The sequence below is a fragment of the Schistocerca nitens genome, chromosome 1, assembly GCF_023898315.1.
Source record: "Schistocerca nitens isolate TAMUIC-IGC-003100 chromosome 1, iqSchNite1.1, whole genome shotgun sequence".
Lineage (NCBI taxonomy): Eukaryota > Metazoa > Arthropoda > Insecta > Orthoptera > Acrididae > Schistocerca > Schistocerca nitens.
Window position 1 is genome coordinate 373,668,683 of NC_064614.1, and position 22,772 is coordinate 373,691,454.

A 22,772-nucleotide genomic window follows, 5' to 3' on the forward strand; every position below is an offset into this window, starting at 1 on the left:
CCAACCGCGCAGAATATGCCCTTCAAGACTGAAAATAAGAGGTAGGTTCCAAAAGTTTCCCTCTTTATTACATTTTTAGGGTTTTAAACTAAAACAAAAATTCTATTTTCAACGTGATCACCTTTTATTTCGCCAGCCATTGTGGCCGTGCGGTTCTAGGCGCTTCAGTCTGGAACCGTGTGACCGGTACGGTCGCAGGTTCGAATCCTGCTTCGGGCATGGATGCGTGTGATGTCCTTAGATTAGTTAGGTTTAAGTAGTTCTAAGTTCTAGGGGACTGATGACCACAGATGTTAAGTCCCATAGTGCTCAGAGCCACTTGAACCATTTAGAACCTTTTATTTTAATACACTTTTCGCATCTGTGAATTAGCAAAAAGTAATCTGATTCTTTATCGGAAAAATGTCCCCTTAAAGCAGCTTCCACTTCATCATCATCATCATCATCATCATCATCATCATCATCATCATCAAATTTTCTTCCTCGAAGATGTTTCTTCAAAAAATGGTTCAAATGGCTCTGAGCACTATGGGACTCAACTGCTGAGGTCATTAGTCCCCTAGAACTTAGAACTAGTTAAACCTAACTAACCTAAGGACATCACAAACATCCATGCCCGAGGCAGGATTCGAACCTGCGACCGTAGCGGTCTTGCGGTTCCAGACTGCAGCGCCTTTAACCGCACGGCTACTTCGGCCGGCGATGTTTCTTCATTTCGGAGAACAGATAGTAGTCACTTGGGGCTACATCTGGACTATACGATGGGTGGTAAATCTCTTGGAAGCCACTTTTCCTTTACTGCAGCCTTCGCAATTGCCGCCGTGGGCACTGGCACACAGTCGTGGAGAAGACGAACATCATGTGACAACCCGTTTCACCTCTTCAGGTTGGTGGAATCGCGTAATTTGTGCAAAAGTGAAGCACGGTATTGCGCGTTCACACTGGTATTCCTTTCTTTGAAATCAACAAAGAGAATTCTCCTAGATTGTTGTCATGACCTTCTTTTTGTGGACTGAGTGACCTTCGCCGTTTTTGGTGGAGCTTCACCTGGTTTACACCATTCAAGTGATTCTCTTTGGACAGAGGTTCATAATAAAGAACCATAGTTTCATCCCTGTAACAGGGATTCCAGTGGTTGCCACGGCACAATTTGGATTCGAGTAGTTCTTTAATGTTACCACGGCACAGCTCCGAAAACTTGGTGCAACAAGCCACGCGCTGCTCCTTCTGCACAGCAGAGAGAAGTCTGGGCACCCACATCTCACACTGAACATTTTCATATGAAATGATTAAGCATGAATCGGAAAACGGTTGTTTTAGATAACCCTAACCTTGATGCAATTTCCTTGAGTTCCAACCGGCTGTCGCTCTGAACTTCATTTTCAACATTTCTTCAGTCACCACCTCAACAGGTCGACTGACACGTGGATCAGCAGCAATGCTTTCTCTGCTTACACGGAACTGTTTACACCATTTAATCACTGTAGAGTATGATGGGAAAGCATCAGCATAAACATCATCCACGCGGACTTTGATTTCAGCTGGTGCAAGCCCTTCTTTTGTCAGGAACTTTGTCACTGTACGACACTCCATTTTATCCACTGCAACATCATAACATGCAGCGTCTTACTCATACTTATGTCACAGTCGACTGAGGCTAGTAGTGGACTGCAACTCACGTGTACACCTCCCCTCCAAGGCATTTTAACCTTCGCGCGCGTATTGAAGGTCAGGCCGGTAACTTATGGAACCTAACTCTTAAGTGCTATTACTTCTTTATTTAGGAGAAATTCATTTGAAATTCTGAAGTTAGCAGGGATATCATATGCAGAGCGAAAGGCAATCTCCAACTTGTACAGGAACCAGCCTGCAATTGTAAGACTCGATGGACACAAAAAGGTGAGATTAGTTAATAAGGCAATGAAATAGCGTTGCCGCTTATTCCTTGTGTTTTGCGACCTATGCATTGAGTAAGCACTAAAGGAAACCAAATAAAAATTTGGAAACAGTTTGTAGCTTATCCCCTCATGTTTTCAAATCTGTACATAGAGCAAGCAATAAAGGAAGAAGCCAAAGAAAAACTCAAATACGGAATTAAAGTTCAGGGAGAATAAAGAAAGCTTTAAGATTTGCGAATGATATTCTAGTTCTGCCAGAAGGGCACGTTAAACGGAATGGATAGCGCCTTGAAAGTTGCTTCGAAGATGAATATGAACAAAGATAAAACAAGAGTAATGCAATGTTCTCATTTAAATCAGGATATCGTCAGGAGTGTTCCAGGGAAGCGTGATAGGACCGCTGCTATCTTCTATGTAAATAAATGATCTAACAGACAGGGTGCGCAGCAGTCTGCGGCTGTTAGCTGATGACGCTGATGTGCTGTACGGTAAGATGTCGTCGTTACGTGACTGTAGGGGGATACAAGATGACTTAGACAAAAATTTCTGTTTGGTGTGATGAATGGCAGCTAGCTTTAAATGTAGAAAAATTTATGTTAATGCAGATAAGTAGGAAAGGCAATTCCATAATATACGAATACAGCATTAGTAGTGTACTACTTGACACAGTCAGGTCGACTTAATATCTAGGCCTAACGTAGCAAAGAGATACGAAACGGAATGATCACGTAAGGACGATTGTAGGGAAGGAAAATGGGCGGCTTCGGTTTATTAGGAGAATTTTAGGAAAATGTGGTTCCTCTGTAAAGGGGACCGCGTGTACAACACTAGTGCGACACAGTCTGAGTACTCGTCGAGTATTTGGGTTCCCTACCAGGTCGGATTAAAGGAAGACCTCGAAGAAATTCAGAGGCAGGCTGCTACATTTATTACCTGTAAGTTCGGTCAATAAACGAGTATAACAGAGACGCTTCGTGGGAATCCCTGGGGGAAAGACGACGTTCTTTTGCGGAACACTGTTGAGAAAATTTAGAGAACCGGGTTTTGAAGCTGACACAGGAAGATCCTAGTGCCACCAACGAACATTTCGTGTAAGGACCACGAACTTCAGAGAATTAGGGCTCGTACAGAGGCATATAGATAGTGGTTTCTCCGTCGCTTTATTTGCGAGTGGAACAGGAACGGAAATAGTTAGTAGTGGTACAACGAACCCTCCCCCACGCACCGTACTACGGCTTGTGGAGTATGTATGCAGATGTAGATGCTGAGCGAATTAGATTAGCAAATGAGTAGCTGAAAGTAGTAGGCAGGTTTTGCTATTTGAGCTGCAAAATAACTCGCGATGGCCGAGGTAGAGAGGAGTAAAATGCAGACTGGCAAGAGCAAGAAAAGTATTTATGAAAGATACGTTAGTTAACAACGAATATAAATTGAAAGATTATGAATTTTTTCCTGGACGTTTTAGTCTGATACGTTGCATTGTCTGTAACGGAAATATGGGCAATAAACACTTTGGACACAGATTCGAAAGGTTTTGCAAAATAAAACAGAAGATTAAATAGATAGGTCGTCTACTAATGACAAGGTACAAGACTGAAACAGGCAGAAAGCTTTATGGCACAACGTAACTTTAAGAAGGGATAAGTTGACAGGACAGATCCTGAGGCATGGTAGTGGATTATACAGCAAGTACGTTCGAATAGATGTGGAGTGTAGCAGTTATGCAGAGAGAAAGCAGCTTGCACAGGATAGAACAGCGTGTAGAGCTCTATCAAAACAGTATTCAGACTGAAGATTACAACATGTGCAAAAATTAATTTTCTCTTTCACTGTCTTTCATAAGAATAGATAGCTATTGATGTGCGATACGTAGCGAACTCCGCAGAAATATACGGACCTCGTTCATGTCCATGCATGTATCGTCAAAACTTAGGAAATTGTCAAATTTACTATATTTCTGCCTTACTTAACAGTTTCCATATTGTAGCAACTACAGTGTAGTGCAGTACATGCTCTGATTACGATAGAATAAACACAATCACAAAATGAGGGCTGTACTCTTCTTTTCATTTTAATTTGTACTTCTGTACCATTCATACTTGTGGTTTCGTTGTTACTAACTGGTATTAAAACGTGTATTATTTAAGTCAGCCGCTCTGAGTGGCCGCGCGGTTAGAGACGCCATGTCACTAATCGTGCAACCCTTCCCGCCGGAGGTTCGAGTCCTCCTTCAGGCATGGGTTTGAGTATTGTCTTTAGCGCCCTCAGCAGTTACGTTCCTTAGGAATTCACACAAATTTGAACATTTAAGTCACCTCAAAAATTGAAATTCGATTTAATATAAGATATCGAAACAACACTGTAATAAAACAATGTAGATTTTTGATATCGTTATTTGGCATACAACACACAAATCTGAGGAATGTAGTCCACAGCTACTGGTTTCGGGAGCCAAGCTCCCATCATCTGACTGCCTGCGTTCAACCCTTCACGCTCATACAATCCTCATGACAGATAATATTCATACTTGCTTAAAATAAATTAAAAATCAGGTTCTACCAATAGTGATTAGATATTTATAATGCGTTTTATGTAAATTGGGAGAGAATAAATAGCTTTTGTAACATTGTCACTGCACATCATCATTCCGTATGAACAATATAGTGTAGCTTATCACTTTTTTTTCTGTGGAACCTCTCATTGTGAAAACTCTGAAACTTTGACACATTGGACTACAATGCACTCACGGTCATAAAAAATCAGTGGATATCATTATGAAACGTAGTTCCAAGAAAGTACGCTACAGAATCTCTACAGTTATTACTGTTTGTTATATACTTTCCTCGACCTCTTGGATACTTTTGCAATCCAGAAAAGCGGTATCTGTTTCTTTTAACGTAGACACGCACTACAGATTGAGAAGTCTGCTAAATCATGAAATTTTAAAGGAACGTTTTGCTCCCAAAGCTGATAAAAATGAGGAATTGTTAAGCATTAGCATCAGCCGCAATATAGGAGAAGACAGCTATGCTCTTCATGAGGTTGATGATGAACAGAACAGGTTTTCTCATTCTCTCATAGCATAAAACCGTCACTGGGCGCCCCATGGCTCTTTCTCCACTGTGATATGCGGTAAATTATAAATATTTTAAGAGTACTTCCAAAGTTAAAATTTCAACGCGTGTGAGCTGAGACTCTCATTGAAGATTTTGTTGTTTGCAGATCTCTTTATGCCGGAATAATGTTTCTGAAATAACACAAATATCTCTAAACTGAGGTATATCTGAACACGCCTGCTAATAATAATGAGACTGCGGTATTACTCATCCGGTAACGCTACGTCTCCGAAATAGGGATTCTGTTGCCAGAAACGAAATTATTCGCAAAAGTTATATTGTCGTTTCTGTTCCTCTCCCGTAGGAAAGGTGGTTCGAGTGTTGGTGTCTTCTAAGGGGTTGACAAGTAGCCTTTTGTCGGGGGAGGGGGGAGGGGAAGGGGAGTGGGGGCAGGATTTTATTCCTCTGTATGTATTTGTTTCCACTGAAACTCATTAGGGGCTTAACACAGCAGGATCTAATACAGAGAGCCTTGCCCCGCGTGGAACACTGGCTCCTCATACGTATTCCGTCTCCTTGGATAAGATCTTATACACAGTCCGAGTCAATATAATTCGTGGACCACCCGCGCTTCCTTCGTTACTAATTGGACAACGGTTTCTCGGCACATAACACGCTACGATGTATCTTAAACCAGCCTGAATTATAACACAGCGTCCTTTATTGTGGAGTGTTAGTTGTGAAGTAGCTATCGAATGATACCGTCTGTACCATTCGTTCTTGTCCCTACGACTCGAACACGGCGAGAGCGCGTAGCGGCGTGGAATGCTCCTGGCCACCATCGTTTCCAGTACAACCTGTCCCATTCCTCCCGTCAAAACCTTATCGAAGTTTACCAGCGGAGTTAACATTATTTTAAGTTAACGGTCTGGGTACGGGAAGAGATTAGAACATTTTAAATTCTGGAATTTTATTGGCTCTCGTCTGAGACACAAAATGCCGGCCAGGGTGGCCGAGCGGTTCTAGGCGCTACAGTCTGGAACCGCGCGACCGCTCCGGTCGCAGGTTCGAATCCTGCCTCGGGCATGGATGTGTGCGATGTCTTTAGGTTAGTTAGGTTTAATTAGTTCTAAGTTCTAGGGGACTTATGACCTTAGAAGTTAAGTCCCATAGTGCTCAGAGCCATTTGAACCATTTTTTTTGAGGCACAAATTGATACGTAGGTTATCTTTTGTCTCCCCCAAAAACTGTTTCAGAACAGCTATTTCATGCTGTACGCGAAATAAAACAAGTGCGCACATTTACAGGGTGTCCAGCGAAGGAGACCCTGATTTCAAAATTAAATATCTCGAAAACTAAGATGGATATTTTTATTTTGAAAATTGTATGAATTTTATACAGAAGTTGTACAGACGTTTCGAAATAGTTCGAAAAGCTGCTAACAAATGGCGCTGTAATCGCAGGACGTAGTGCCTATAAATATCGCGCCGCAGCTCAAAGCGATCGTTTCACCATTGAAAGTGAAAGGACGTTAGCGTACCGACAGAAAAAATTGAAATCAGTCTTTCATTTAACAAAGCGTTTTTCTGTTGCTGTGATACTACAGGTTAGAACACAGTTCGACGGCAACAAGGCGCAGTTTTCAAACACTATTTAATATATTCCAGTAGGAAACGATGCGAAAGCCGTTCACAAGCACTTCGCCGAATTCCAGCGGACAGCGAGCGTGGTTGATGAACTAGCGGGAAATGTTAGCCTCAGGCAAACTGTAGTTATTCCTGAAAATGTCGCCACGGTTTCTGAAATTATCCAACAAAATTCGACGAAGTCTCTCCGAAGAATTGCGGCAGATACTGGTTTGAAGAGTTGCAGCAAGCAGAAAATACTGAGACAGGGCCTACACATGTGTCTATTCAAAGTCCAAAGCCACTAGACCGTACCTCTACGAAAAGTGCGACGGACTGCTGACTTTGCGAACCTGCTTCCCACAATGATTTATGAGATGAAAGATTTAATATTCGCTGCATCTGGTTTGCAGATGAAGCATACTACTATCTCAGTGGAGTTGTGGATTAAGAAAACTGGCGATTTTTGTGTTCCGAAAATCCATGTTTGTATGAAGCGAAAATACAGTATTCTCTCAAAGTTACTATTTGGGTTACAGTATGCAGCAGAGGAGTTTTTAGCCCATTTTTCATGCGTGGAAAGATCACTATTGAATGTTACGTTGCAATATTGGAAGAATTTCTCGCCACAAAGTTAGCGTTGGAGAATCGACCAGGCGCCGAGTGGTTCGTGTAAGATGGGGCCAGACCACATCGCTCCCAACAGGAATTTCGCTTTCTTGATGAATACTCCGTGGATCAATATTCATTACGTGTGATTATTGCAAATTTAGTGGGGGCAGGGACGGATTCGCCTCCGCATATTCGCCCAATCTAATTCCTCGTGACTACTTTTTGTGGGGCACAAAAACGACACTGTCTACCGGAACGATCCCACCACGCTGGACGAGTTGAATCGGCGATCTGAGTGGAATCTTAATCCATTCCCGTTGAGACACTGCAGAATGTGAAGGCAGATTTCATTCTTCGTTTGCGCCATTTCTGTACTTTTCGAAAAGACTGATATGACTGCAAACACTACTGTAGAAAACGAGTTTAATTATGCAGGCTGAAACTGTACGCGCTGCACAGGGTACTGCGTCGTCTGTTAGCATCTTTTCGAACTATTTCGAAACTTTTGTATAACTTCTATATGAAATTTTCATAGCTTTCACAATAAACATACCACTGCGCTTGTCTATCGATCTTAGTTTTCGACTGGACTCGCTTTCGGGAGGACGACGGTTCAATCCCGCGTCCGGCCATCCTGATTTAGGTTTACCGTGATTTCCCTAAATCGCTCCAGGCAAATGCCGGGATGGCTCCTTTGAAAGGGCACGGCAGGCTTCCTTCCTCGTTCTTCCATAATCCGATGAGACCGATGACCCCGCTGTTTGGTCTCTTGCCCCAAACAAACCCAACCCCCCCCCCCCCCCTCTTAGTTTTCGACGTATTTAATTTTGAAATCAGGTACTCATTTGCTGGACACACCGTATGTGCAGACTGAGCAACAATGAATATGAAACTTCCTGGCAGATGAAAACTGTGTGCCGGACTGAGACTCGAACTCGGGGCCTTTGCCTTTCGCGGGCAAGTGCTCTACCAACTGAGCTACCCAAGCACAACTCACGTCCCGTCTTCACAGCTTTACTTCCGCCAGTACCTCGTCTCCTACCTTCCAAACTTTACGGAAGCTCTCCTGCGAACCTTGAAGGACTAGCACTCCTGAAAGAATGGATATTGCGGAGACATGGCTTAGCCACAGCCTGGGGGAAGTTTCCAGAATGAGATTGTCACTCTGTAAAATATGGAAGGTAGGAGACGAGGTACTAGCGGAAGTAAAGCTGAGAGGACGGGGCGTGAGTCGTGCTTGGATAGCTCAGTTGGTAGAGCACTTGCCCGCGATAGGCAAAGGTCCCGAGTTCGAGTCTCGGTCCGGCACACAGTTTTAATCTGCCAGGAAGTTTCATATCAGCGAACACTCCGCTGCAGAGTGAAAATTCTCATTCTGGAAACAATGAATATCTTCCAGTATCTTGAGAAAATTATGAAATCGGTTACTACGCAGTTTGCAGTCCGTGTAATATTATGCGTAGGCTTCTGATTGCTGCATAGAGAACTTTCAAATCTATTCAGGGAAAATAATTGTGGTCACTGTGGATATTAGCTGCACTACTGCCCGCCTTCCAACATCTTATACGTAAAATTTCAATACCCGGTAGAGCAATCTCTGTGTTTTTCGTTTCTTGGACGTATAATAATAGCTTCCATTTATCTAATATTCCTCAGTTCCACATGAGGCCAATGCGTGAATCCATAATGATTCTTTCACCTAGCAGCGGAGGATGTGCTGCTTTTGAAAATTTTTAGAAGTTCAAAATTGCATTCTGGACCGGGCCACGAACCCGGAACTTTGCCTTTCAATAGCATTGCTCGTACCATCTCAGTTATCCAGACACGACGCAAGACCCTCCATCACACTCTTGGCAAACAGTTTTAATCTGATAGGAATTTTCAAATGCAAAGTGAAAGAGCTATTCTGGAGATAATCCCTTACTCTGTGGCTAAACCAGGTCTCTGCAGTATCCTTTCTTCCAGCAGTGCTGGACCAAAAAAGTATTCAGGAGAGCTTCTACACAGTTTGTAAAACAGGGGAGAAGCACTAACGAAGCGTGGATCAAACTGTGCTTTGATATTTTCCAGATGAGCTTATTTAATAATAAATCAACAATCTTTAGTAATGATGTTACAATCCAGATTTGTTATCAGAACTCAGAAATGTAATAATTTATATGCCAGTTGTTAGTGAGATTATACGGTTTTTTGATTTTCACTTTTATAATGACGGTAAATCACAATGCAGTCTGAAGATCGCTTTCACTAGCATCAAACAACAGTTCATTCAGCCTACGTATTTCGCTCGATGGTACCATTTAAAAATCCGATGCCACGTATAAAGGCAAGGACAATGAGAAACATTTTATGCTTCCGTTTTCGCTTTTTCGTTGGGAACGAGGGACGAATTGGAAAACAAAATATTGGAGTCCTCATAATCCCTTATGGAACTGCTAAATTATATCCCTGCTTCCACTCATTCGGAAGTGCAACGTTATCCAAAATCTCCTCAAATTTTGGAGCTCTTGTTTTAAACACTGTGAAATACATTTATTAGTCATAATCTTTCTTGCAGAAAGCGGAACCCTAAAAAAAATCAAAGTCTTACAGGATGTTAATACATGTCGAAGTGTGACTGAATGCAGCGAGTATCAGTAAGTGAGAAACAAAAATGATGTGCTACAGATGTTTAACTGTTTCGGTTCTAAATTTTGATTTAAATTATAAAAGCTAATGAATTTGAACCCGAATGAAAGAAATGTTGTACAAAAATCATCTCAGAATAGAGAGAGAGAGAGAGAGAGAGAGAGAGAGAGAGAGAGAGAGAAATAAGTGTATCGCTGCAACTTCGTTTACGAGCACCTAAAACTTTTTCTTCCATTATTTTAGTTAATGTCGGATACATAAGATAGTATGACCTCAGTCTGGAAAGTGGTAGCCTTTTTCGTTTAAATCTCATACTCGGAACTTAACATACAACGTTAACAACTGGATTTCTGGTTCGCCTAGATCCGACAGATGATTTCTGTAAGCGACTTTCTTAACTTAAGGTATTGAGAATTTTTGTATAGATCAAGCAAGTAAAGCTGAGTCAGAAATAATAAAAAATTTGAAAATCGAAATATTATATTTATGGCCCACACACCAAAAACTTCTTCGTTTTGAATATTAAATTCTCGTAAAGCGTAGGAGATCAATGACAAATAATACATATACCAAACCAAAAAATGACAAATAGGTGGTAGCAATAATAAATGAAGCATTCCCGGTACCTGCCTCGATTTAACAACCATGAAAAAAAGTTAGAAAAGTTGTAGAAATAGAGTTTCCAAGTTGTGAAAGTTATTTCGAATACTGAAATCAACAGCGAAAAACACCAACCGCAATAGGAATCTGCATTTGACATACAGCGATGAAGTCGCAATAAAACACACTGATTTTTAAGTAAAGTGACTTATGTTGATGTTTCTACTCGGAATTAAAAAAATCTCCAAGAACATGGAAAAATTATAGGAGAAACGAGAGTACGACTTTAAGCTACGGGGAAGAGGTTTCCAATCCCAGCTTTATTGAGCATTCTGTACTCATCAACATTTTGTTTGCATTATGGTGTATTTAGTACAAGACAAAATGAATTCTTGACATTTTTCCTTGGTTTCTTCATTGTGAGGCAATGAATGACTTGGGACAGTGATTTACAAATGAGATACTGAAAGGGAGTACATGGTGCCAGCCACTGAGATTAACACATGCGCAGCAGGTATAAACAGATAACAGTAAACAGCTGCACGGAAATGAGTAACTGAACGAGAATTAACAGACTCATATGCAAATGTAGATCCCGTATTGATCTCCAGCGGAGGCCGATAGTGTTTTGCCAGACTGTGTATTCATTAGTACTAGATTGCCATTTATCCCTTTATTATCGCTACTGCGTTGATTGCTAACACCTCCTGCAAATTGAAACTATTGCCTGGGGTGTTTCCCTCGGTACATCAATTTCGAGCTGTCAAGTACACGGTCCCATTTAATGTTATTTACTGACTGTGCATTTTTATCTTATTCAGCAATTTCAGTTCCTGCTTTCATGTTACTGGGAGTGAAAGTATGTACCTGTTTGTTATGAGAGCCAGCAGAAAAATAATGCCTCCGAATTTTTATGTAAAAACTTTTAACTTTTTAAAAATAAAACAAGCATTCTTAACATTCTACATCTTTATTTTTCATGTCTACACATTTGCAGTCCTCTACCGCTAGAGGGCTCCGAATTGTAGTGTGTAACATGACTGTGTGTATCGTAACTATGTAGGTGAGTAAGGAACAGCATGCTGTAATTTATTTTCGAATTGGGAGAGTTCGTGTACACGTGGAGCACTCTCTCCTTCACTGTGGCAATGCCAGACCGCACACAACAATCCGACGTCTTGGGTTCACTTCATCGATCAACCTGCATACAGGCCCCACTTGGCTCTATCCGATTTTCATCTGTTACCAGAACTTAAAGAACATCTTCGAGGACTTCACTTTGATAGTGATAAGCGATGGAAGCAGAGGTGAGGTTGTGGCTCCGTTAAAAAAGCCAAACGTTATACACTGACGATATCAAGAAACTGGTCTCTCGTTGGGCGAAATGTGTTTGTCGCCAGGGTGACTTGTGTTGAGAAACAAATGTGTAGACATGAAGAATAAATATGCAGAATGTTAATAACGTTAGTTTTATTTATAAAGCCTTAAGAGTTTTGACACAAAAAAATTCGGAGGCATTACTTTTCAGAAAGGTCTCGTGTAGTTACTGAAGTGTTACGATTACTGAAACGGTTGTAATTATGACAGGGGCCTCGCCCGTAATAGATAACCAGTTTGTAAATGAAAGGTGAGTGCGATGACAAAGACAAGTGTCATAGTGAGAAGTTGGTTCAGAGATGTAAGGCCGTATCTTTACGTTCAACGTACGCAAATTTCGTATCGCCTACGTCGGTAGAAACTGAGGAGAAACACGTATAATACTCTGTTTCTGCTCTTCCTCTGTGATATAGTAACAAGACGCTTTTCCAAAATTATAGGAACTAAATAACAAGTCACACTTGCTCTAAGTCTTAAAATAGAACATAGTAAACAACCAGCCATAGCTAGGAATCTTATGAGAGGGAACCGAAAGCAGAGCCTTCTGCAGTAGCTTATACTGACTGATTCAGATTTAACACTCATGCAGTAAATTAATGGAATTGCTCAGTCCCCAGCATTCACAGAAATTAAAGTAACTTATTGGCCATTAATGAAGTAATAGTATAATGAGGAGAACTGTTGAAAGCACTTCGTCGTAGTTTTAGATAGGGAAAGCCCAATTGGATCTAATAGTCCAGGAGAATGAAACTATTTTTTATATTGCTTTTCCACGAGATTGACAATGTGACAGCTACCTCCCAATCAGAAAATTTAAAGAGAGAGAGAGAGAGAGAGAGGAAAGTGGTCGTCTTTATACTAAGTACCAGGGGTGATAATAACTAAACTGTGTTCCGAGAGCCTCAGTGCGGGTTGTATACATCGCTGGATGCTGAAACATCAAAGATATGTTCATTACTCGGTGCGCTCGAGGAGTACGCTGAAAAAATGTTCCTCTTTTTGCCGTCAGGTTAAAATTTGGTGCTGTAAGCACTCAGCATGTGAAATGTTTTCTGTTTTGACATGAGATGCTATTTGGTGTTTGGCGACGCGTGCTGATTACTTTTGTGAAGTTACTGTTGGTGTAACGGGCTAAGAAAGTTGAAATGCCTTGGCTCTTGAGAAGAAGGACAGTGCACTGCTGGTAAATATCATATTACGAAGAGGCCCCATGTCAAGAATATGATCAAGAAATCTGAAGAAAATGTGCATTACTTGGTGCAGCGGGCGAGGGAGGCGGTCCATTCCCATGGCAGCTGTTGATGACGTTGCTGTAGCTGTAGCCGACCGTACACCACATGCTTCACATTCTGCAGCCAGTGCTCGAGCTGTGTCACAGGAGTTGTTACTCCCCTGGTCAACAGTTCAAAAGATTTTGAAGCGTATTTTACACTGGCATCACTACTAGATTCAGACTATGCACCAAATGAAGCTTCGTTTTTTGGCACGCATGGAAATGGGTGACATATGGACGGACGTTGCATATTTTACTCTACACGGTGCCACGAATGCACAGAACCTCCACATGTGTGGTTCTAATCCGCCAAATGTCGAGCAGGAACATACAATGCTTCCAGTTTGTGAGACTGTGTGATGTGGTTTCACAACCTACTCCATTCTTCGTCCGTTTTTCTTCGTGGAGATGGCACCTCATGTAACTATTAGGTGTACACTGACATGCGCACGTCATAAGGACCTTCTTGTACAACACGTGATTCTAGCTTTGCAAGAACGCAACTGTGTCCACACCACTACTTCAGTGCAAGATGGGGCGACAACAAATGTCGCGTGCTAGGTGAAAAATTTGCTTCTATAAACCTTTGGTAACTACCACATCATCTCTAGGCAATTTCAAAATATGTACCCTTCCAGGTCCCCCGACCTAAATCTGTGTGACTTTTGGTTGTGGGGATGTCTGACAGATCGTGTCTACCAGCGAAGTACATGGACTCTTCCTGGTCTGAAGGATAGCATGCGACATGAATTCATGCTGTGTGCAATTGTCAACCATGCCGTGCTACGGATGCTGCATGTTGCTTAGTCGAGAGACAGATACGTTGTAATTTGCGACCATATCGTAATAGATTTTCGAGTACCGTCGTTATTATGTGTTTGATCGTTCCGCCTATTTTTCTGCGCCCACGCCTCATTTTGATTGTTATATGTTCACCAGACCCCAGCTGCCTTTCGATGCCGGGAAGGATCCCAGTACTCAGTTTGACAACAGGCTGAATGAATGTGAGGCCATCCAGGAGGGACTGAAGCGAGGATAAATCACTGCTCCTACCAGGGGTTGAACCCAAGACCTCTAGGGCAGGAGAGTAAGTGTTCTTGCTGCTAAAACACATTGACCACATTATACTAACAAATAGATCGTATGAAAATAAATGAAAACTACGAAGTATTCTGTAAGGCTAAAGACAGAGCACTTCTCAACCTGGGGGCTGGCTAGAAATCCACAGGTACGAATCTTGAGAGGAGTATGCTCTTGCTTTACTCTGAGCTGAAAATGTAATCGCCACTTCCTGAGGCAACTACAGGTTAACGTCGAATCTGAGCTACGGTACTTTTTTTTTCACATACGAAAATCATAACCGCACTGGAGACTTGCAGTAACTGGCAGATTAATACGTAAGATAATTCAAGAAATTAATGAATTCTAACCATTGTCGGCTTTCTAGCCTGTCTTTTATTTTTTTTTACAAGTAGGTTATATTCCAGTGCCTGTGTCACCTTCTTTCACGCCGATACTGCACAAGTTTCTTAGAATCACCACTGTTCTTCCACTGGCCCGCAGAAGTCAATGTCGAACCACATACATCGCGACCTTGCGATGAACGTCGTACGGGAGATCCCAAATTTTTGGTACCCTCAGATTTGAAGTAACTGCCACGGAGCACAAATTTTTGATCAATTAGAATATGCACCTAGTCGAATGAGTCTACCCGTTGATACTGCTAGCAAACCAAAGAGGAGCACTAAGTCAGCTGGCGAAAGTAGACCTCAAACCGCGCTCTTTTACTCTTAGAGAACTCAATTAAACGAGTTACTGCTACTATGAAGACTTAACGTTCAATTAACACTCGCAACGAAGCCGAACGGAAGTAAGTCGCAGTAAAGTCTTTCAGCAAGTCGAGAGATAGTTAACCGTGTACTTAGAAATCGAGAAACGTCAGATTCATTAGTTCTGCATACTAGTGAGTGGCCGGTTCTGTCATCGCAACCGTGAGTATAACGTGCAAAATCCATCACTTCTTAACAACTAGTCTAGTTGTTAAGAATCTTTGGAGGATCAGAGACAAAGATACTGTAAATAAACGAGTGGACCGTGCGGGAGCGCGGTTGGTGCTGTGTTCTCGCGGGATATTCCAGGAGGAATGACTCCTGATGAGCCCCCTGAGGGTGCGGTTTCGGAATTCCCAGAAGACACGGTAGCTCACACAAGGAGGACGATTTTGTGTCTGAAATAATTCCAGTGGACTGGATAACGTAAAACTCGGACAGAGCAATCAGTAGTAGTATCACTGCAGTAATGTAGTGTTTAGCTACAGTGGCTAACTACACACTGTTATCTTTGAACAGTTAAGTACAGGCTGAGTGCCAATACATTAGCCGTCCCTTTATATTAGGCTGTATTTCAGCTGAAGAGTTGACAACTAAACTGCGTAAAAAGATGTCTTCATATTGTTAACAGGAGACGGGATCAGCCAGATAAGACACCACATAAAAAATTAGTCACTTCCAGCACAAACTCTAATACTTTGTAGCACCGCCGCCAGCACTGACAGTAGTCTAAATCTGGCGAGGAAGAGAGTGCAAGAGTTTCTTGAGGGATACCATATTCAGCCGAAGCCACTCATTGATGATTAATCGCCGGCCTGAGTGGCCGAGCGGTTCTAGGCGCTACAGTCTGGAACCGTGCGACCGCTATGGTCGCAGGTTCGAATCCTGCCTCGGGCATGGATGTGTGTGATGTCCTTAGGTTAGTTAGGTTTAAGTAGTTCTAAGTTCTAGGGGACTGATGACCTCAGAAGTTAAGTCCCATAGTGCTCAAGGTCATTTGAACCATTTTGATGATTAATCCCATAAAGTAACCAAATTCCAGAGATCTTGATTGCTCCGCTTCACAGACTGTTCTAAATAGTCTCAGACGTTGTCTATGACATTATGTCCAGGGGATTTAATGATCTAGTATGATGCGATAGATAGGAGTGTCCACAGCGTACTCATCGTGAAGATGTAGAATAAATGAGAGTACCTGTTGAAACAAACATGTTCACCGTTACCCAAGTAAATGGGCCCAAATGACTACCAGAAAATCTTAGAACTACACCTTCCACACACCGTGTTTTAAACGCCTCTTTGGGCCGTCGGTGTGTTCTACACCTTGCATCGTTTGAAAAAGAACCTAAATCGCGACTCGTTGCCCAAACCCACGGGCCTCCAGAGGGCAGGCATCTCGTTTCTGTGAAGTGTAGCCTACTGAAGACGTGCAGCTTTATGCACCGCTGTGACCGATGGCCTTCAGAAGGTGCGCGATTCCAAACGTCCAGTTCCCTTCCCAATGTTCACCTGGAAAATGTCAGAATTTTACTTTCATTTAATGTGGCAGCAACTTCTGTCTCGTTTGAAACTGCTTGTCCATTGAAAAAGTGTGACATTCGCCTCCAGTCCAAGTCTGTTAGGATCTTTAACAACTGTTGATACCACCGTTACATGACTGTGAGTGGTACACCATTCCTCGTAGACGTGTTGGACGGCCTGCATTGACACACCAACAAATCAGGCAGCTTCATCATGGTGTGATAATGGTCATATTCATTCTTGAAGCCTTCTTTCTGCCATGTCGCCTTGTCGACCCATCTAATTCGGCTAATTCCATACAACCGACTAACACATACACAACACTTCATCGACACCACGTTCGTTAACTGTGGACGGTCACTTTGTGAGGTCTCTGTTATTTTACGAGATCTATTTTTCAAATCTTACGAAGTCAATTCGCTGCATTAATCAGTGCCCAGAAAATTCCGGCAGTGACCAGGAAGTCGGTCCCCATTAAGGCAGATGTAGCAACCAGGCCATATTGTGCGATTGTGAATCATAGGAGTGGAGAGGGGAACGCGAGACTTGAGAACAGATCTTAGTCGGCAGTAAAGATGTAAGGGAACCACTGGTGTTCTGGCTTGAAGTGCCTGTTTTACTTCATTAAATATTAATGATTTAAGTCTTTTTCGACGTAATTGGCACTAGGAGCAGCTTACGGTTCATCAGTGCATTAAGACAATAATACCACAATGTAGTTAACCTGTACATTGAATAAAAAATGAATAATTTTAACTTATTGAAGATATACGAAGGGCTATCAAGTATTACGAGGTAAGCAAGAGATTTCGGGAGTGAACCAAGCTCGCAGTCGGTGACAGGACATACTCCGCGCCTGTTCATATGTGAGAGTCGCCAATAGAATGTAATCAGTTACTGTCCAGGTAGGATATTCGGCTTTACCATGCTCTCGGAATTTCTTAACTTTGTGAAAGGAATCCTTTTATGATACTAAACTGTTAATATTGTACGGTATTTGTGAAACGTCTCAGGCTGTATTCAGCCCTTTGATAGGACGGCACCCGCAAACTTCGGGAATGGCGATGTGCCATAGGGTGTCATTATCAAGTTTCTGGGAGGAGGAATTAGGATAGGTCGGCGTTTGGAATCTTTCAAAAAGTGACTCTGAATCTTCCAGAACGAAAGTGTTAGGAGTTTTCAGACTGGTGAAATAAAATACGCGGTTTCAGACTGGCCAACTGCGCAGTTTAGGCGGGCTCACACCAACAAGGAGCAGGAGAGCTATGTATCACGCACTTCTTCACCGGTAGCCATACGAAATACACTTGGTCGTTGAGAGGCGTAGAGAACAGAATAATCACCGCGAGAGAAGTAGTGGATTCACGAGCAGAGGGCCACGCCATAACAGCGTCTGTCTTCCGCAAAAGTGTAGCAGCGAACGGCGTCCGAAAAGGCTGGGTGATCTTCCGGCCATGATCTTACTCACTGGCCTCTATTTCTCTTTACTTACTAACCTTCCGATGCCATCATCACCAACATTTTGATTTTGCAATTAGCAGTCAGTTAACACGATTTGTTGTTCGTTCGGTTTATTTTTTGAGAACTTTTCCAGTCCTTTCTCTCGGAAGATCCACAAAGATTTATATGCACTCATTCTCACATGATGAGTATTTGATGCTTGTTTGTTCTGAGCAATCATAGAAATCACAACCAATAAATGTAAGTGATTTTTAACCCTTGTTTCATTACAGAAACTGATAGTCCCCATCACTAATTAGAAATTATTAATGTTTGATCAGGGCCACAGCTACAGTCCACGTGTTAGGGCCAACCCTTTCCTTCCCGTGCGCACAATTCCTGGACCGTAGAGGGGGACTTGCACCTTGAGAGAGAATACTCAGTCCATGTCAGTGGCAAAACAGATTGACTAGAGTCTTGCATTTGAAAATAAACGTGTCATAATGGCATCCCGGAATTTATTTCACAGAAAATAGCTACACTCACCACTAAGAATCACTGGTCTTCCAAAGAATCCAGCGCGTACCAGATCTGCCTTTGGTAATATCATTTACGAGAGCTTCATAGATAACAGGAAGGAGGAAATGGTACGTGCCGATTCGCTAAAGTAATCAAAGAAAGGATCACCTTATCTAGTGCATATACGGATATGGTGTCTGTTCTTTCGGATAGTCCCCATCGGACATGTCCGAAAGAACAGACACCATATCCGTATCAGTACGTAGTTCTGGCAACACCGGCCTTGACCTTCTTTTTCTGTGCGGATGCACACATATTCCCCGAACTCTTACGGGGACTTGGTAAGAATGTCTTCCACGAGTAATGAGTGTGTTGGGGTGGGACATTACGAATGTAGTGTGTGGACATACAAGGTGAGAATGTGGGTCTCGCGGGAGGCGTGCGCGAGATAGACCCTGCAGTCGCGCTATCCTCTGTGCCCTCGGTGGCTCAGATGGATAGACGGTCTGCCATGTAAGCAGAAGATCCCGGGTTCGAGTCCCGGTCGGGGCACACTTTTTCATCTGTCCCCGTTGATATATGTGCAGTCTTCGGGGAAAGGCTTGACCAGTACACTGTACGTCAACTACACCACTTTCTACGGAATAGCAATTGAAGTGAGAAACTTGTACGAAGGTTCTAATACACGAGGTAAGTTTGACACATGAGCGCCTGGTAAGGGTTCTACACCATCTACAGTGCCAAATAAACCCACGTTCTCTTTCAGTGGTTGACCGATATTTTGTTCGGCGAGCTTATCATCCAAAACAGGAAAAGCTGAGTACGCAGCGTGACTCACCTCTGGTAGGGCACCTGAGGGGAGAGCAGCACCTTGTGTGCCGGCGGCTGCCGCTGCAGCACCTGGCGGCCGTAGACGCCGTAGCCGAAGCCGTAGATCTCGTCCTCCTCCCTGTCGCTGAGGCAGCTGGACGGCTGGTACTTGCCCGGCACGTAAATGGGCTGCGACAGCGACGTGGTCAGCTGCTGCGGGCTGGGGTTCGAGTCCGGCGTGGAGGCCGGCGTGCCGCCCGCAGCGCCCGCCCCCGCGCCGGAGCCCAGCACGCGCATCCGCGGCGACAGTTCGTCCCACTCGCGGCGCCGCAGCTCGTCCAGGTGCTCCAGCACGTCGCCGTAGTGCGTGTTGAACAGGTCCGCGTACCGCGAAGCCAGCCCCTCCAGATAGCCCCGCTCGCCAGTCTGTAAACCAGAAAGCGCAATACTCTTCAAACTGGAGGAAGGATATTTTATCTCTTGTCACAGTATGCCTTATGTTGATTATTTTGACAGTATATTTCTGCATTAACGCGAATGCATTGTCTCAGGGCGATATTTTTCTCGAGCTTCCAACAACATCGAATGATCAAATATTCATGAGGTTTTGGACAGCCATTGACGATGTTGACGAGGAGCCCTCAACCGTAAGGTTATGGATAATTGATCACTTGGCATGGTTGGAAGTTTGAGGAAATTTTGTTATTTATGCATTTATTTCAACTGGCAAATATAGGGCCTTCAGGACTAGAATACATAATAACAAAGATTATTATTATTCTTTCCTTTCTCAGACGTTATGTCTGGTTAAAAATGGAAAGTGACGCGGACCTTGATCAAGCGTGACTTCCTTTTAACTGTACGGTGTATTTTTCATTGCATTTAGAAACTTTCGGGTAATTGAACATGTATCAATAATTACAGATTTCTGTAGTTGTATATATATGTTTGGATGTAGCTGTATTGCGTTGATGTACTGGTGGATATCGTGTGGTATGACTCCTGTAGTTGATAGTGTAATTGGTACAATGTCAACTTTATCGTGATGCCACACGTCTTTGACTTCCTCAGCCAGTTGGACGTATTTTTCAATTTTTTCTACTATTTTCTTCTGTATATTTGTTGTATTGGGTATGGATATTTCGATTAGTTGTGTTAATTTCTTCTTTTTATTGGTGAGTATGATGTCAGGTTTGTATTGTGGTGTTGTTTTATCTGTTATAATGGTTCTGTTCTAGTATAATTTGTATTCATCATTCTCCAGTACGTTTTGTGGTGCATACTCGTATGTGGGAACGTGTTGTTTTATTAGTTTATGTTGTATCGCAAGTTGCTGATGTATTATTTTTGCCACATTGTCATGTCTTCTGGTGTATTCTGTATTTGCTAGTATTGTACATCCGCTTGTGATGTGATCTACTGTTTCTATTTGTTGTTTGCAAAGTCTGCATTTATCTGTTGTGGTATTGGGATCTTTAATAATATGCTTGCTGTATTATTATTATTATTATTATTAATATTGTTATCATTATCATTATCATCGTAATCACATCATCATCGTCATCATCATGATGAGAGTGATGGTTTTGGTGACCAATCTAAACCATTTGAAAACAAAACTGCAGTGAAATAAGAATATAGATTTTCACCAATTATGTCTGATTGTGTCCTACAGAAGGTAACTCAAGACTGGCAGATAAAAATGAGTCTCTACAATATCCCAAACGCCGTCATGTTACGCTATCAAGCGAGTGGGCTTAAATTCAACTGCCTTCCTTTCAAAGGTGATCTAGTATTTTTCGTGCAAAATCTGGACATTGCAAACAACGAATAGATGTCCTAAAAGAAAATACGAACCACATACAAACAAATGCAAAAGATCCAACGTGGGCAATGAAAACAAATTACGGTGACATCAAAAGAACACACTGTTCATGTGCTAGGAGAGATTCTCAAAAAAAAAAAAGGCTCTGAGCACTATGGGACTCAACTGCTGAGGTCATTAGTCCCCTAGAACTTAGAACTAGTTAAACCTAACTAACCTAAGGACATCACAAACATCCATGCCCGAGGCAGGATTCGAACCTGCGACCGTAGCGGTCTTGCGGCTCCAGACTGCAGCGCCTTTAACCGCACGGCCACTTCGGCCGGCAGAGATTCTCATCCCGAACATCAATGAGAAGACAGCAGTCAAAGGACACGCCACAAACATGCAGACAGCAAACGGATTATGTCAGAACACTTACAAATGCAAATTCCTATCTTCTATTACGCCAAATTCAGTCAAACCTTAATTTTTATTTACAAAAGAGAGAACTGATTGAAATGGACACTCTTAAAGACGAAAAAGTAAGGAAATTTCAGTGTAAAAAAAGTAACAGGCGAAGAGTTTCATTTAATTTAATATCAGACAATGAATTACATGATAAGTCAGCGACAAGGTGTTTTGTTGCTGTGCAGCCTTTCATCACTGCGAAGTGACTGTGTCAGTTATATATACTTGCGCCCGATACGTAGTATTAACAGTCGTATCATGCATTGAGAAGCAAATGTGAAGTACTGCGAACTGAATGCTCTGACTCTATCATCTTGGTAACGGCGTTGCGAGAACAACGTGAATCAAAAATGTATCTATTTAACTTATTTCTGTTTTTCATTACCAAACACACTCCATTTTATGTAATACATTGAGATATGTGTATCTGATAATCAGCAGCATTAATACTGCAATTCTTTATATAAATAAAAACATGTCGTTGTTGATGAAATCTTCTCGCATTATTAGCTGAGTCGTGTCGTCCTGTTATCACAACTTTCGAAGGGTTACCTAGTCGCCTTCTTCAGGTGAAGTGTCGGGTTCATCTCCAGCTCGTTCCTTTAAAGCTGCTGGACTGCAGACTCCGGTGCCAAGCGCCAAACGGGTGGTTCAATCGCGTGCCTCCGGAGGACAGGTCGCCGTCGTTGGTTTTGTGTGTGTGTGTGTGGGGGGGGGGGGGGACAGCAGCAATGGCGTGGTTCAGCGGATGTCCGCGCATCGAGTCCTGCGTACTCCGTCCGCAGCCTCTGCCACTTTCACTTCATTAGCTTTCGCAACACATTTTTGCTAACGCACATCCCGTCATGGAACTCAGTTGGAAACAGCTGTACAAATTGACAGGATCATGTACTCGTGTTTCCATTGCCTCCTTGATGACTGAACTCGTTGGCGCGGCACAGTATCTTTGTGTGTTCAAAAACATGTGTCGTTCGTTGGAACTGTATTCCGCCACTGCATGCTTGTCTGTTTAGCAAAGGCGAACGCTACTCGTTTGCTCCGAAAACCGCTATGAGAAGCATCGCTGCGGCTGGCCAACGTACTGAACGCCACACTCACAGCTGATTCTGTAGACGCCAGGCGCCCGTAGTCCGTAGGTGGGCTTTGACTGACCTAAGCATATTCTCGATTTTTACGGTTGAGAGGAAAATGGTTTATATAATCTACTTCTCTACTACCTGGCAGTTTTGGCTGTGGGTGGTCCTGTGTACGGAGAGCACGCCAGGTGCTTGGTTCCATATTCTGCGTCATTTTATTTCTTCTCCTTTCT

The 22,772-nt window shown here is 42.7% G+C and overlaps 1 protein-coding gene across 7 annotated transcripts in view; it reads right to left on the reverse strand.

Annotated features, from left to right (window-relative positions):
• Positions 1 to 22,772, reverse strand: part of LOC126248992 (SAM and SH3 domain-containing protein 1-like) — a 769,734-nt gene that overhangs the window by 306,187 nt on the left and 440,775 nt on the right. For all 7 annotated transcript variants that reach the window (XM_049950603.1, XM_049950597.1, XM_049950588.1 and 4 more), the window contains exon 2: positions 19,217 to 19,614. In XM_049950603.1, coding sequence (XP_049806560.1) covers positions 19,217 to 19,614 — 398 coding nt within the window. The remainder of the gene's footprint in view (positions 1 to 19,216; positions 19,615 to 22,772) is intronic.